At 46.0% G+C, this 13,423-nt stretch overlaps 1 protein-coding gene across 1 annotated transcript in view; it reads left to right on the forward strand.

Moving 5' to 3' along the window:
• TMCC1 (transmembrane and coiled-coil domain family 1) overlaps window positions 1-13,423 on the forward strand; it is a 58,364-nt gene that overhangs the window by 37,827 nt on the left and 7,114 nt on the right. The window contains exon 2 of the mRNA XM_066558096.1: window positions 6,508-7,442. Coding sequence (XP_066414193.1) covers window positions 6,508-7,442 — 935 coding nt within the window. The remainder of the gene's footprint in view (window positions 1-6,507; window positions 7,443-13,423) is intronic.

Here is a 13,423-nt window from a genome sequence, read left to right on the forward strand (position 1 = left end):
ATTAAAGGGGCTGTAGACAGCCTCTTAAGGGAGACTTTACACTGGATTGTGTCAATCCCTTCTGTCTCTGGGATGTCAATAAGTACTTGTAGGCCAAGCTGGTGCCTAGTCCCACATGTTCCAGTCCTGCTTGAGGGAACAGCTTGTGCAGTGTTCTTGCCTCAGCCCACCATACTGGGCTGGTAGGCGTCAGGGATGCATGTGCCTGAGGGGCAGTTGGGAAAGATGGAGGTCAGCTTTGTAGCTTCAGCTACCTCTTAACCAGTTAGTAAGTGAAACATTTGCTTCCCGAGAGGCAGGGAGCCCTGGGCAGGGGGAGTCAAGCAGGGGGAACATGTGGAGCCCCCTGAACCCCCCTGCGCTGACAGCACGGTGCTGTGGGGGAAGCATCTGTGACCAGCAATTGCCTTCACTGACAAGGCTTCGCTGGAGCTCCCCTGTGGAACAAGTAGTGTTGGTTGTGACAGAAGCTGCCCCTGGGACAGCGAGTATGATGCCGCGTGGCAGCAGCATCTTTCATCATTGCTCCCAGCACCAGGAAGGGCTGCAGCTGAATATGGGTCTGCTGCTGACAACTCTGAGGAAAAGACAGCTGGCTGCTTTACAGCTAAACTATTTTTGGCACTTGATGTGACACATGAAGTCACATCTCCATTTCATACTGAATTAGGTACAAGGCCATGGGCAAGTCGCCCCGCAGCTGGCTTTACCAAATCCCAAGTGAGGGTTTGTTAATGTGCCTCAGGCCATTGCTTGAGGGATGCTGCTCTTGGCACCAGTGCCAAGTGAAGCAGTCCCAGGTCACCTTTTCCTCCAGTGGTGTTTCTGCTGTCTTGGGCCTGATGGTGAACCACATTTGGGAAAGTAGTAAGAACATCCCCAAGCACCTTATCACTTGGTTCCCAGTGAACTCACAGATTGGCTCTAGAGGGTGCTGCTGTCCTGTCTGTCCCCAGGCTGTGCCAGTACGGGGTTGGGCAGGGAGCTGCTTGGCTTCAACACCCCTAAAGAAAGGGAATGCCCAAATGCATGCAGTATATGCAGCATATGTGAAATGTTTCCCCTTTGTGGTTGCCCACAAGCCCTTCTGTCCGGGGCAGGGACCTGCCCTCTCCCCTCTCTCCAAAGCAGGCCTGTGGGGCTCTGTGTTGGCAGATGCACCATTAGCGCATTCCTGTTGCAGCAATCATCACTCGTGACTGTTTAACTATTGTGAGTAAGGTGTGAAGCCATTTCCTCTTGGTGTCACAGTGTTGGTTTCCTGCTCAAGCTGTTGACTGAGGCAGGCAAAGGCATTGTACTGGAATTTTTTATTGAATATTTTTCAGAGTAATTTTTCATTTTTTGTTTTCTCGCTGTTTTTTTTTTTTTAACCCATAACCATGGTGATCTTCCCATCATTTTGAGGGTTAATTGCTCATAGGCAAAGGCTGTATAACTTTCAGAAATCCCCATTTTATAATCTAAACAATGAGGTGTGCTGTGAAAAACACACAGCAAGACTTCTTGAGCTGTCCATCTGTTTGTGTGCTTTCCTTAGCCAGGTTTAATTTGGATTTGGATTTAGGGGCATGCTAGAGACACCTCAGTGCAGTTGCTGTCAAGGATGACCATAGGTTTTTGTGGGTGAGTAGCTGGAGCCTGTTAAAAAGCAAAGCTGCTGCAGTTTCTGAAGATTAAATCAGTCAATACAGTTTTTCAGAATAACTGCAGTGTGTCACAAGGAATCACACTGGACGTGTTTTCTGCTTTTCCTTTTTCTTTTTCTTGACAGTAAATCCAAGGCAGCTGTTTTGTAGAGCGGGAGCATAAATGCACCCTGAGCACTTGCTGAAGGAAGGTGGAAGGTGAATTTGTAAATGAATCCACATGTGAGTGAGCAGTTGTTTCTAGGGATGGTTCAGTGCAGCAGTACTTAGATCTTCTGTCTGTATTTACCTGAGAGATGAATGAACAGAAATATTCTCCCTTACATATGCTGTTGGCAGGATTTGGAATCACAGAAATATGCACCTAGAAGTAAATAGTGACCCATAGAGTTGCTGGTATCAGATGTGTGGCAGTGTGCAACAGACAGACAGATCCAACTTTCTGTTACAGACAGATCCACAAATGCAGGATGTGAAAGTAGTATCTGGGAGATACTCAAAAGCTTTCTGGACATGGTCCTGGACAACTACTGGCTCTTGGTGGCCCTGCCTGAGGAGGAGGTTGGAGCAGGTAAACTCCAGAGGTCCCTTCCAACCCCAACTGATCTGTGATTCAGTAACAACCTTTAAAAAGCAAAGCATTAGAAAAATAGACTCTCAATTCTCGATCAGGTGTAGGTCATAAAGAGCTTATTGCATCACCCAAGTGGGTGAGGCAGGGGAGTTTGTGGCACTTTTTGTTTCCTTTGAGACCTGTGGTAAGTTGTGCCATGTACAATGACACAGAGGAACGGGACACTGACTGCTCATGAGACAGTGGGGCTGGTCCCATGTTAACCCATGTGTTTCAAGAATCATGTGCTGCAGGTGGCATGCAGGGAGGTGACTTATGACTGTTGATGGCACTTAATCTAATGTGTTAAGGGTACCTCATGGTAATTTGTGATGTTTAAGTATCTCTTCATTGTACCTGCTGGGGATTCTGTGTGTGTTTATTCAAATGTGCACTTAGGTAACGCAGATCCAATGAAATGGGGCGTGGGGGGGCTTTTACTCTGCAGATGTGGTTGAGCACAAAGAATGGTGGGGGTTTTTCTCCCCTGTGATTTTTATTTCCTCTGAGGCGTTGATTAGAGATCTTGCTTACTAACAAACCAACTCCCTTGTAACTGTCATCAGAGATTTTGAGTCTCTGCTCCTGAGCCTGCCTGAGGCTGGTGACCATCTGTCCACCTAGTGTGGAGGGGTTGGCCAAGTCTCTGTGCCCATCCCTGCACCTGCCATGTGCTAATGATGCTGTTGAGTGGTGTTTCCAAACAGGAAGTCTAAAACCTATGACTTTCTATGAGTCTCATAGACTTTCTGTCTTTCTTATGACTGTATTGCCTTTAGCACAGTGGGAAAAGGAAGCCAAACAAGTTCTGAATGTTTTCATGGCTAGTTTTAGCTGCCAGTCAGGTGTGCAGTCACTGGGAAGTTGATTAACCCAGGCACCTCAGGTGCTGTTATCTTCTTTCTGGGGCTGTGCAGTCTCACTCTGAGCTCCCGTCTCACTTTGCCCTCCATGTGTTTATTTTAAGTAGCATGACAATTTTCAGTCACACTCGTGAAGCTCCAGGCTTCCCAAGGGGAGGGAGGAGGAAGCAGGAGTTGCCCCCTTGCAGCAGGCTTGCTCTGAAAGCTGCTGTTTGCTTAGGCCAGCTGCCCTGAGTGTTTTAAAGCAACAATCCATCTTCTTGGTGAATGACCGGTATATGCTTTTACTGAGGAGTTTTAGGAGGGTGAAATACCTTTAAAGGAACTGCTGTATTTAATCTTCAGCAGCACGAAAAGGCAGAATCATGAGGGGCTTTCTGGGTTGTGTGCTGCAGAATAGAGACATTGGAAAGCTTGTACAGGAGGGAAAGCCTGAGAGCATTAACAGTTGAGAATTTGGTAAGATCTTGAGAGAGAGAAAGCATAAGGCCCTCACATGATTTCACCTGCTTTGTGGCATAATTCCAAAGCAGTTCTCAGTGTGCCTCCTGGTGGGAGGGCACACAGCTCCCCTTAACTGGACTGTCAAATATAATGGAAAATTGTATTGCAAGAAAGATTGACTATTGAATTCTAACCCCTGTTCTTATACAAACATTGATCATTATAGTATTTAATTTACCAACATCTTTTCAGGACAGATTGACCATCATCTCAAATTAAATAATATGTCATCAGCATTTCCCAGGGACCCAGTTTGTGTGAAGTCTTCCCTTTACAAAGCCTTGTCGATATGGACAAAGTATTTAAATTATCTCAGTTCTGTTCCAGAACTGCACTTATTCAGCCTTTTCCTCTTGAATTGGAAAGAACCCTTTTTGTTATTTCCGAATAATATCCACACATCTGGTAATTATAAAGCAATTATCCCAACTTGGTTTATTCTATTACTGCTGTTCTAGTTCATTTTCTACCAAGTTGTAAGGAGACAACCTGGGCAGATTTGCTGAAGTCAACTGACTTGAAAAGGGGAAGAGAAAGTTTCCACCAAATTTTTCTCTCACAAAACTTGTGTCATGAGAGGAAGAGTGTACTATTGGTGTGATTTATGGTAATTATCCATACACACACACTAATTATACCAAACCTGGAGTAAATTAAGCTGATAGAAACTCTTTACTGCAAAGTAGTGTTGCAGCCCCAGTAGTTCTATGACACTGATCTGTGCAAATTTCAGCTCAGAGCCTCTGGGCTGCAGAAAAACTGGTGATGAGCAGTTGTTTGGTTCTGAGACACTGGGTCAGTCCCATGCTCACTCACCCTTACTACTGCCCAGAAAAAAATCAATTATGAAAAGAAAAAGAAAAAAAGTTACATTAAATTAAAATGTGGAAGTTTTGCATCAAAACTGTGGATCTTTCTGGTTTTCATCGTCTGCCATTAAATACTAAAATGTCCTTGGTCTGGAGGAGGTAGAGATTGTTAAGAAGGGATTGAGAAAGCCCTTGGTTCATAGGCATTTAACAGTAATATGATTGTCTTGGTGTGCTGCACAGATGCTCTGTGCTGCTCTTGGGGTGGCGGCTGGTTGGCAGAGCTGCTCTCTGGGTGAGGCACAGACCAGCTGTGCCATGGGTGCTGGGGGATGCTCCCAGGCCAGGCATGCCCTGCACAGGCAAGGTCTTTGTGTTTGTCTAGGCCATAGGGAGAAGTCTGATCACTGACAGCCCTGGAAGAATCTTAATGAAATTACAAATTCCAAGAAGAGTTATCTTTACAAATGTGTATTACTTGCAAATGCATGTCCCTACATCTCATAGACAGCATGTTTGCTGTGCAGTACTGATATCATGCATAGTGTTGGTCCCACTGATTAATATTAATTCTTAGCACCAATTTTCCATTGAGCTCTCCAGAGCTCCAGGGTTTCTACAACTCAATCTTAAGAAAGCAGTTGATATTGCAGGAGTCACAACAGACCAAGAAATTATATTGTATGGTTTCCAGCAGCTGAGCTCCTCTAGGAAATGAATCAATTGCTTCCCCAGGTGTCTGGTTTTCCTCTTGAGGGGGCAACAGAGAACCTTAGGGTTATGGAAAGGAGCCCGGGTAACCCCCGGTGCCGGCCAGTGTTGCAGCCTGCGGGGTTTTTGGCATTAAATACGGAATGATGAACCGTGAGAGAGGTTACAGTTAAGTGTAACAGCATTTTTGTTTTGTAAAGTGCATATTCCCAATCACGGACATGGTTCAGCGACTGGGCAGTAGCGGTGGGTCGGCTGGCAGCTGTTGCAGTGGAACGACCCGGGGAGCGGAGCGTGCGGGCAGCAGTCGCGGCTGCTCACCAGCTCCTCACCGGGACAGGGGCCGCGGGATCCAAACGCGCGTTCGTTTTAAAACTCGAGGATGGAGATTCCCTGCGGGACGCGGTGGCTGCGGCTCCCGGCTCCCCGGCCCGGCGAGGCCTCCCTGCCGCGAGGGGGCGGGCGGGGCCGGGCGGGGCCGCGCCGCGGCGGGCGCGCAGCCATGCACGGGCGGCGGGCGGCCGGCGGGAGCCATGCACGGGGAGCGGGCGCTGCTGCCCCGCCGGGACAAGGTACGCGGGGGTCCCGCGGGACGGGCGTTCCTCCGCCGGAGGACCCACCCGGGGCGGGCCGGCATGGGGGCACGGTCGGCTCCAGGGAGGAATGTCCGGGTCAGGAGCCGCCGGTGCGACCGCACCTGCCCGGTCCTTCGCGGGTTCGCGGCGGGTACTTGGCGGGTTGGATTGAGCTGAAACAGCCTATAACTTTTTTTTTTTTTTTTTTCTCCATCCGTGGGGTTTGTCTTTTGAAACTCACTTTTTCCCTCCCACTCGGAGACACCTGCTCGCAGGGTTTGCCGCGGCAAGGCGTGCATTCGGGTGCCTCTCAGGCTCCATTTTTCTGACCGTAGTAGATCGGTTGTAGGTTTCACTGCTGCTGCTATTCAGACAGGTGAAGCACTAGGAATGACTCGGGTGTGCTGTACTGTACAGTTAAACCCTGTGACTTCTGCTCTCAATTACCTTCTTGGTCTCTTCACTCTCTAGCTAATTGAGCCCCTGCCCTTGTACTGATATCTTGGAGTGCTTGGTCTGCCAAACTGGGGTGCCTTGTTGCACATTTGTGCTTGAATTTTCAATTGTTTGAGATGATTAAGTGGAGTCAAGTATGAGAGGTTTTGCTTTTTTTAAACTTTTGCTGGATCTCTTTAAAATATATGAAGCTCTCCTGATTGATACTGTCCCCTGGCCAGCTGAAAAAAGATACAATTTTTCAGAATTAGTTGGCATAAAGAAGGAAAGCTTTTCTGTTGGTGAAGCTGCTGATTAGCACTCATGTTTCTCTCTCTCTGTGCTTAGATTGAGCGATTGGAAGTCAGCAGCTTGGCACAGACCTCCAGTGCCGTGGCCTCCAGCACTGATGGCAGCATCAATGCAGACTCTGTTGATGGGACCCCAGATCCGCAGCGGACAAAAGTGGCCATCACACACCTGCAGCAGAAGATACTGAAGCTGACAGAGCAGATCAAAATTGAGCAAACAGCCCGTGATGACAACGTGGCAGAGTACCTGAAATTGGCCAACAATGCAGACAAGCAGCAGAGTGCCCGCATTAAGCAAGTGTTTGAGAAGAAAAATCAAAAGTCAGCCCAGACCATCTTGCAGCTGCAGAAGAAATTGGAACATTACCATCGAAAGCTGCGAGAGATTGAACAGAATGGGATCCCTCGGCAGCCAAAGGATGTCTTCAGGGATATGCATCAGGGTTTGAAAGATGTTGGAGCAAAAGTCACTGGCTTCAGTGAGGGAGTGGTTGACAGTGTAAAAGGCGGACTTTCCAGTTTCTCCCAGGCCACACATTCAGCAGCAGGAGCTGTGGTTTCCAAACCCCGGGAGATTGCCTCCCTCATAAGGAACAAGTTTGGGAGTGCAGACAATATTGCTAATCTGAAAGACTCCTTAGAAGAAGGCCAGGAAGATGGGACAGGTGGCAAGGCTCTAGGTGTTATTCAGAACTTTCAGTCAAGCCCAAAATATGGCAGTGAAGAGGATTGTTCCAGTGCCACATCAGGCTCAGTGGGAGCCAACAGTACAACAGGGGGCCCTGTGGGAGCTTCCAGCTCCAAAACAAACACTCTGGATATGCAGAGCTCAGGGTTTGATGCAATACTGCATGAGATACAAGAAATTCGAGAGACACAGGCAAGACTGGAAGAATCATTTGAGGACCTTAAGGTTCGCTACCAGAGGGATTACACGTTGATAATGCAGACCCTGCAGGAGGAGCGGTACAGGTACGTGCTGTGGTACTTCGTTTGACATTCCAATGCTGTGATTGCAAAGCACCAGAGTTGTGGATGGTAGTGTTCAGCGGGCTGTTCCCAGCAGCCTGATTCAAGTGGATAGTTCTGAGGTCTTCTCAGGACTATTCCCTCCCAATTCTGCCTTTTATCAATATTTCTATCTTGCTGCTCACCTCCCTCTCTGTACAAGAAAGAGATTGTAAGGAAAAAGGTTATTTCAAAATGTTTTCAAGATAAAAAGTGAAGCTGAAGAGGTCTTATAAGGGGTCCCAAAGCCAGGAGTACATTGATGCAATTACTGTTATCAGACAGTGCTTTGCCCTGCAAAAAATCCTGAAAATATTTGGATCAAAGCAAATGACGGGGAACTAATGCAGACATGACTTGACCATGCCTTCTCCAACACTCAGATCCATATCTACCAGAGAAAGAAACATTCCAGCTTTCTTCAAGTTCTCTAAAAATACATGATCTTGCCCACGTGCCAAAACTAAGATATCCCTTCCCTTCTTTTTTCAGTCCACAGAGGCAGCACTCAGGGAAATGAAGTTGAATTAAATGTCAGATACTGACAGTGCTCTTGTTGTGGAGATTATAGGGCACTGGAAGCAGGTGACCTATGTTTCCATCAGTCTTCCCCTCACTGGAAGTGAATGGAAAGGTGAAGCAGTTGCTGCAGTATGCTGATCCCTGATGAAGTCTCAGGGGAGAGGTGACAGGCCTTCAGTAAGGCAGCCTGACCGGCTGCCCCCCCTCCCTGCTGAGGAAAGCTGCCCATGGAGAGGTGCTGAGGGAATGCTTCCCTCTCCTTGCTGGGTAGGAGAGGCTCTCTGCAGAGTGCACTGTGCTGTCCTGCCAAACACCTGATGTCCCCCCACACGCATGCTGGGAGCAAGGGCTTGACTCCAGGCTCTGAAGGGAAGAGTTACTAGCTGCCCTTCTGCAGGCACCCTGGACAGGATTCTTAAACTTTAAATAACAAATGCAAAGCGCAAGCCCTCCTTCTAATGAAGGACAGTACGCTGTTGTCATGAGGTTCTTTATGGCCTTCATTGCTTTGCCAGGATGTGAAACACAACCTGAAAGGCACAGCAGAGCTGCTGGGGGTGTGTACAGGCTTGCTGAAGTGCCCTGTGCCACTTGCTGCACTGGTTTGTGCAGTGTAACATAGAGTTGCCCTACAGCTCTTTAGACGTGCTTATGCCAAAACATTAGAAAAACTCTGGAAAAGGCTAACCTGCTAGGATCTGGTAGAGACAGCAGGCTCTCAGTGTGCTTTGCAGAGCTTGGGCAAACAAAGCCAACACTGCTTTCTAATCCTGCTTTGTAATAATCAGCAGTTTGACTGAAACCGGCAACCAGCACAGCAGCTTTGGTTCCTTGTGCCTCAGTGTCATCAAGTCATCCCAAAGCGATGCAGAGCTGGATCTTCTGCTCCTCAGAGAGGAGAGAGGTGCTGTTGTCTGTTGCTGTGTAGGTTGTTGTTTCACACATACAGCAGCAGCCATTCATGGTGGAACGCTAATGCAAGCACAGCATAGCTGAAGGAGTGGCCTGAAAGCACAATAGCAGACCTTGGGGACTGATGTGCGCTGTCAGCTAAGCGGGCTGCTTACTGCCCAACACCTCTGAGCAAGGTTCACGTAGGCCCCATACTAGCTCACCATGAAGTCATATCTGTTATGTGCCATTAACCTTTGCAGAGCTTTACTCCCCTGAGGTCAGCCCAGACCCCAAGCACTAACCAAGGCAGCCTGGAGTGAAAAGCAGGGACAATCTGCATTTGGCTTATAAAAGCTTAAGACAGTAATTTAGACCTGTCATTTGGAATGTTGATGCAAATTAATTAAAGGTGTGACCTTTAAAGAGGACCAGTTAAACCACACTCCGTGCCCTTGTCTGTGTGGGTAACTGCATGATCAGCAAGAGCTCATGGGTTAATCACGATTAGATGACTACAGGACTGTACAAATGTAGATTCTTGTTTTTATAGCTTCTGTATTTTGAACTATCACAATGATAAAAGCCAACATCACCTTAGAAGTGGACGGTGATGTAATGTGTCCAAGGGCAGAGGGTGCTGCTGCCTTGGCAGGGAGGGGTGGTGCCTGTTCCTCCAACTGGAACCCCGCTTGCTCCTCACCTCTCTTCAGAAAAAAGCTAAAAAAAGGGAAAAGAAGTTGTGATTTAATGCTGGCAGGCTGAGGATTCAGATTAATCATAATTGGCTTTAAAAGTTGTAAATATCTCCTAACTCTGCTGTTTATGGGAAGCTTTTAAAAACAAACACAGAGTTGAGTTGGAGCTTAAAAAAAAGTTTTTGGAGAAGTCTTTTTCTTGTCAGGTGACACTGAGTGTTTGCATTTTACCTGGAAGCTGGAACAAAGAACATGCCATGACATTTTCTCACCTGGTCTTAATCCATTTCCTCTTTCTTTAATTGTCTACTGTTTTGTAGGTTCTGATCTTTTTTCCCGTTTTTGTTTGTGCAGTTTCTGTTTATCAGCCATGGCTTGCCTCACAGGTTTTCCATGACCTCCTTCATCTCCTCCCTCCCCTCTCCCTGCTTCCAAATCTTGTCTACCATCCATGTGGCTAGGCCTAGTCTCAGAGGCAGGGACTCACCTGTCCAGTTTCTCCAGTTCTCCCGCCCTGGTGCAGGCCTGGCAGCACCATGGCAAGGCCAGGGTGGGCTGTGCTGCCCAGCACGTGCTGGCCCTTGAGCACTGCTCTGCTCTGCTGGGGCTGAGCCAGGGAGGAAGGAAGAGTCTGACGGTACTTGGCCATCATTGTTTTCTTCTGCACCAGGAGCAAGCGCTGTAATGGCTTGTTGCTAATCTCATTATTGGAAGGTGGCAGTTGTTTACTGGTACGAGCAGGGACTTTCTGTGCTATCAAGACTGAAATAAAGTTCCTGCTGAGTATTTTCATCTTGCTTGTCCCTTCAGGAACCTGTTTGTACATGGCAAAACCATAACCTCACATATTTGGAGTGTGGCCAGTCTAAGGTTTTGGGTTTCTTCCCAAGCCTGACGGCCTTGGAAAGGGCATTTAGGTCTCCCATGCTCCTGTCAGAAGAAAACCTTCAGCCTAAAGGCTAGTCACTGGTGCTTCCATTTGTCTGGGTTCTGATGTAGTCTTAATTGTCACACTTCAGTCTGTCCTCATGATGTGTTTTAAAACAGATCAAAGGAGCTAAACCTCTGAGGTCTGGGAGGGTTGGCAAGGCTGTTCTGGAGCGTGGCCAGGCAGTGGAAGCAGCGTGTTGGTGCTCACCCAGCCAGGACAGCACCAAAACATCCCTGCAAAGCTGTCTGTCCTCCTTCTAGGGAGGCTCGGAGCTGGAAGTACACGGATGTGTGCGCGTGTCATGAGCAGCTTGTGCTCCCTGTTGGGAGCAAGCTCTGTCCTTCGTCTGTCCTGCTAGACCAAAGACTTGGAGCATACTAGAAGTAACTTCTGGTTTTAGCTGTTTACTCCACTATTTGAAGCAGTCAGTAGCATAAAGATGTATTTAGTGACAAATAAAGATTACATGAAGGTTTGTATGGCATAGCTATAAAAAGGAAAAGGTCCATCTTGAGAGACATCTGAAGACAGGTACTAAATTTCATTCACAGTCTAATGCAGACGTCTTTGTAGCATTACTTTGATCAGAGTTTCTTTACTCACCATAGCACTAAGTGCAGATCAAATGCCTTTTTTTATCACATCCCTCCCTTCCATATGCTGTGCTAGCTGTGCATTTTGCAGCTATTACTTTAAAATACCTTAAAGCTTTTTTAAAAAAATGAAATGGTCATAATTGTGTTTCTGAGCCTTTTTTAGACCACTTTTGCAATTCCCACGCAGTGAGCCTCAGAAAACATGTGGAAATACAACACAGCTATTTGAAATGAAGTGTTCCCATATCCCACACTTGAGCCAAGCACCCCAGCTATTTACTGTGTCCGTAGGAACAGCTCTGATGATCTCTGTGATACTTGTGACAGGCAGCATTGGTCTGCTGCACAGAGATGTTTCTGGACCTTGTTCTTTTAAGGATAAATTTCACATTTTAAATAGTAACAAAATAGTTCTTGAGGCATTTTCCATACATGAGGTGAAGTGGGATTTGATTATTCAGGGCACTGCTATATTCACAGACAAGTTTAGTTTGTTCAGTAGACCCTGGCACTGATGAATTAGAGGCATGTATTTCATCTTAACCCTCTTGACAGGTAGCCTATCCCTTTTATTTGTGTAATACTCCCACTTAAATGCAAATCAGCTTTCAATAGGGAAACCCTGGTTCTGGGTCCCATTAGTGCTTTTTAAATTTGAACACCAGTAGAAAGCAGCTGGAAAAAATTATTTTCTAAATTGTAGATATTGGGACAAGAAGTAAAAATAAGCTGAATGGAGGATGTGTCATTTAAAAAATAAATCAGGGTAGGTTAGTGGGGGCAGGGATGTGGTTTTTTTTAAATAACCCAGTTCTAGCAGTTGCCTGACACAGTGAGTTCTGAAAGTGCAGGTGATTCTTGGATGCAAACTGCAGCAGTTCTGGTGTTGAGCAGGGAGTGAAGTGTGGATTGGGAATGAACTGGTTATTCTGCAGTCTTCAGGGCAGGAAGATTGGAGCCAACCCTTCTGCTAATCATGTTCTGTTTAAACTCTTTAACTATACAGATTAGCAGGGTTTCCTTATGTTTCCTGTAGATTGAGGTAGTTTTGAAGTTATTAAAATACAATTGTTTCCTGTTAGAGAACAGGATTTAAGCTGCTTGGCAACAGCTGCTTTATGAAAAGTGTTTTTATGTGAGACGAGGTTAAAAAATACAATCATGCTATTTTCAGAAATGCTTAAGTTTCTTTTTGTGTGATAAACACACTGCTGAATTTTGTAATATAGTAACAAACAATATATTTCAAGTAATTGATGCTGCCTTTGGGGCTTGGAGTGGGTTTAGTTGTGATTTTTTGGTTGTTGGCAAGTTTTGTTGTCAGTTTTAAGTCGTGTGGGAACAAAGGGCAATATTAATTATCTGGGCTCCTTCTTTGTTAGCCAGTCTTCATATGGCCATTCCCTTGTCAGTCCTGGGAAACCAGTTCTCTGGTGTATCCTGGCACAATTGCAGAGCTCTTCTGGCACCTTTCTGGGCTCAGCCATGTCAGCTGGCAGTTGTCTTGGTTTCACTGCAGGTTGACCTCATGCATTTTACTGCTGCAAATTGTCATGCTGTGTCTGACTCCTTCTTAGTTTAAAGTAATATTGCATTAGGAACATAAACAAAAATTCTTTTCATACTTGTCTATTAAAAACAAAACACTAAGACTGTTTTTAAAGGCTAGCTTTTGACTACAGATTCTAAAACACAAAAAAAAAATCTTGAAAAAAATGAGAAGCAGGATTTGTGTCTTAGTTTCAGAACTTGCAATTAAATTCTTCATTCTAGATAAATATTTCTTGTTCATCTTGTGGGGTTTTTTTTTGTAGTAATTAAATTCAGTGGAGTCAAAAGAAAACCAAAATTTAAACAAGGAATTATCTCTGTGGTTATATCCTTAGAAATGTCTTGGTTATTAGCATCAAGATTCAGATGATAAGGACTGTGTGGTAAGCTTTTTCCATCTGCTACAGTGAGTAGACAGTGGAAAAGGCCCAATGGCCACCACAGCTGTGCCCATACCTTTGTTACCATCAGAGCTACCATTTCAGTTAATTTATAACTCTCTTAGGGAGAAGCAAAACTTTATCTCTCTGAGTTGTTATAACTCAGTTTGTTTAAGCAACCCTCTTCTCAGGACTGCTCCTGGTCCATTCACCAGGAGCAAACTGAAAAATAAGCCTGCAGGTTAGTGATTCATGTGTCCTTCTTACAAATAATGTGATGGTATTTGCTTGTTAAGTTGCATCATTCATGGGAGATAAAGGAAAAGCAAATCAAAGATCCATGTGACCTCATGCAGAGATCAGACAGTAACACCAT

This window comes from Molothrus aeneus, chromosome 12 (genome assembly GCF_037042795.1).
Source record: "Molothrus aeneus isolate 106 chromosome 12, BPBGC_Maene_1.0, whole genome shotgun sequence".
Taxonomy (NCBI): Eukaryota; Metazoa; Chordata; class Aves; order Passeriformes; family Icteridae; genus Molothrus; species Molothrus aeneus.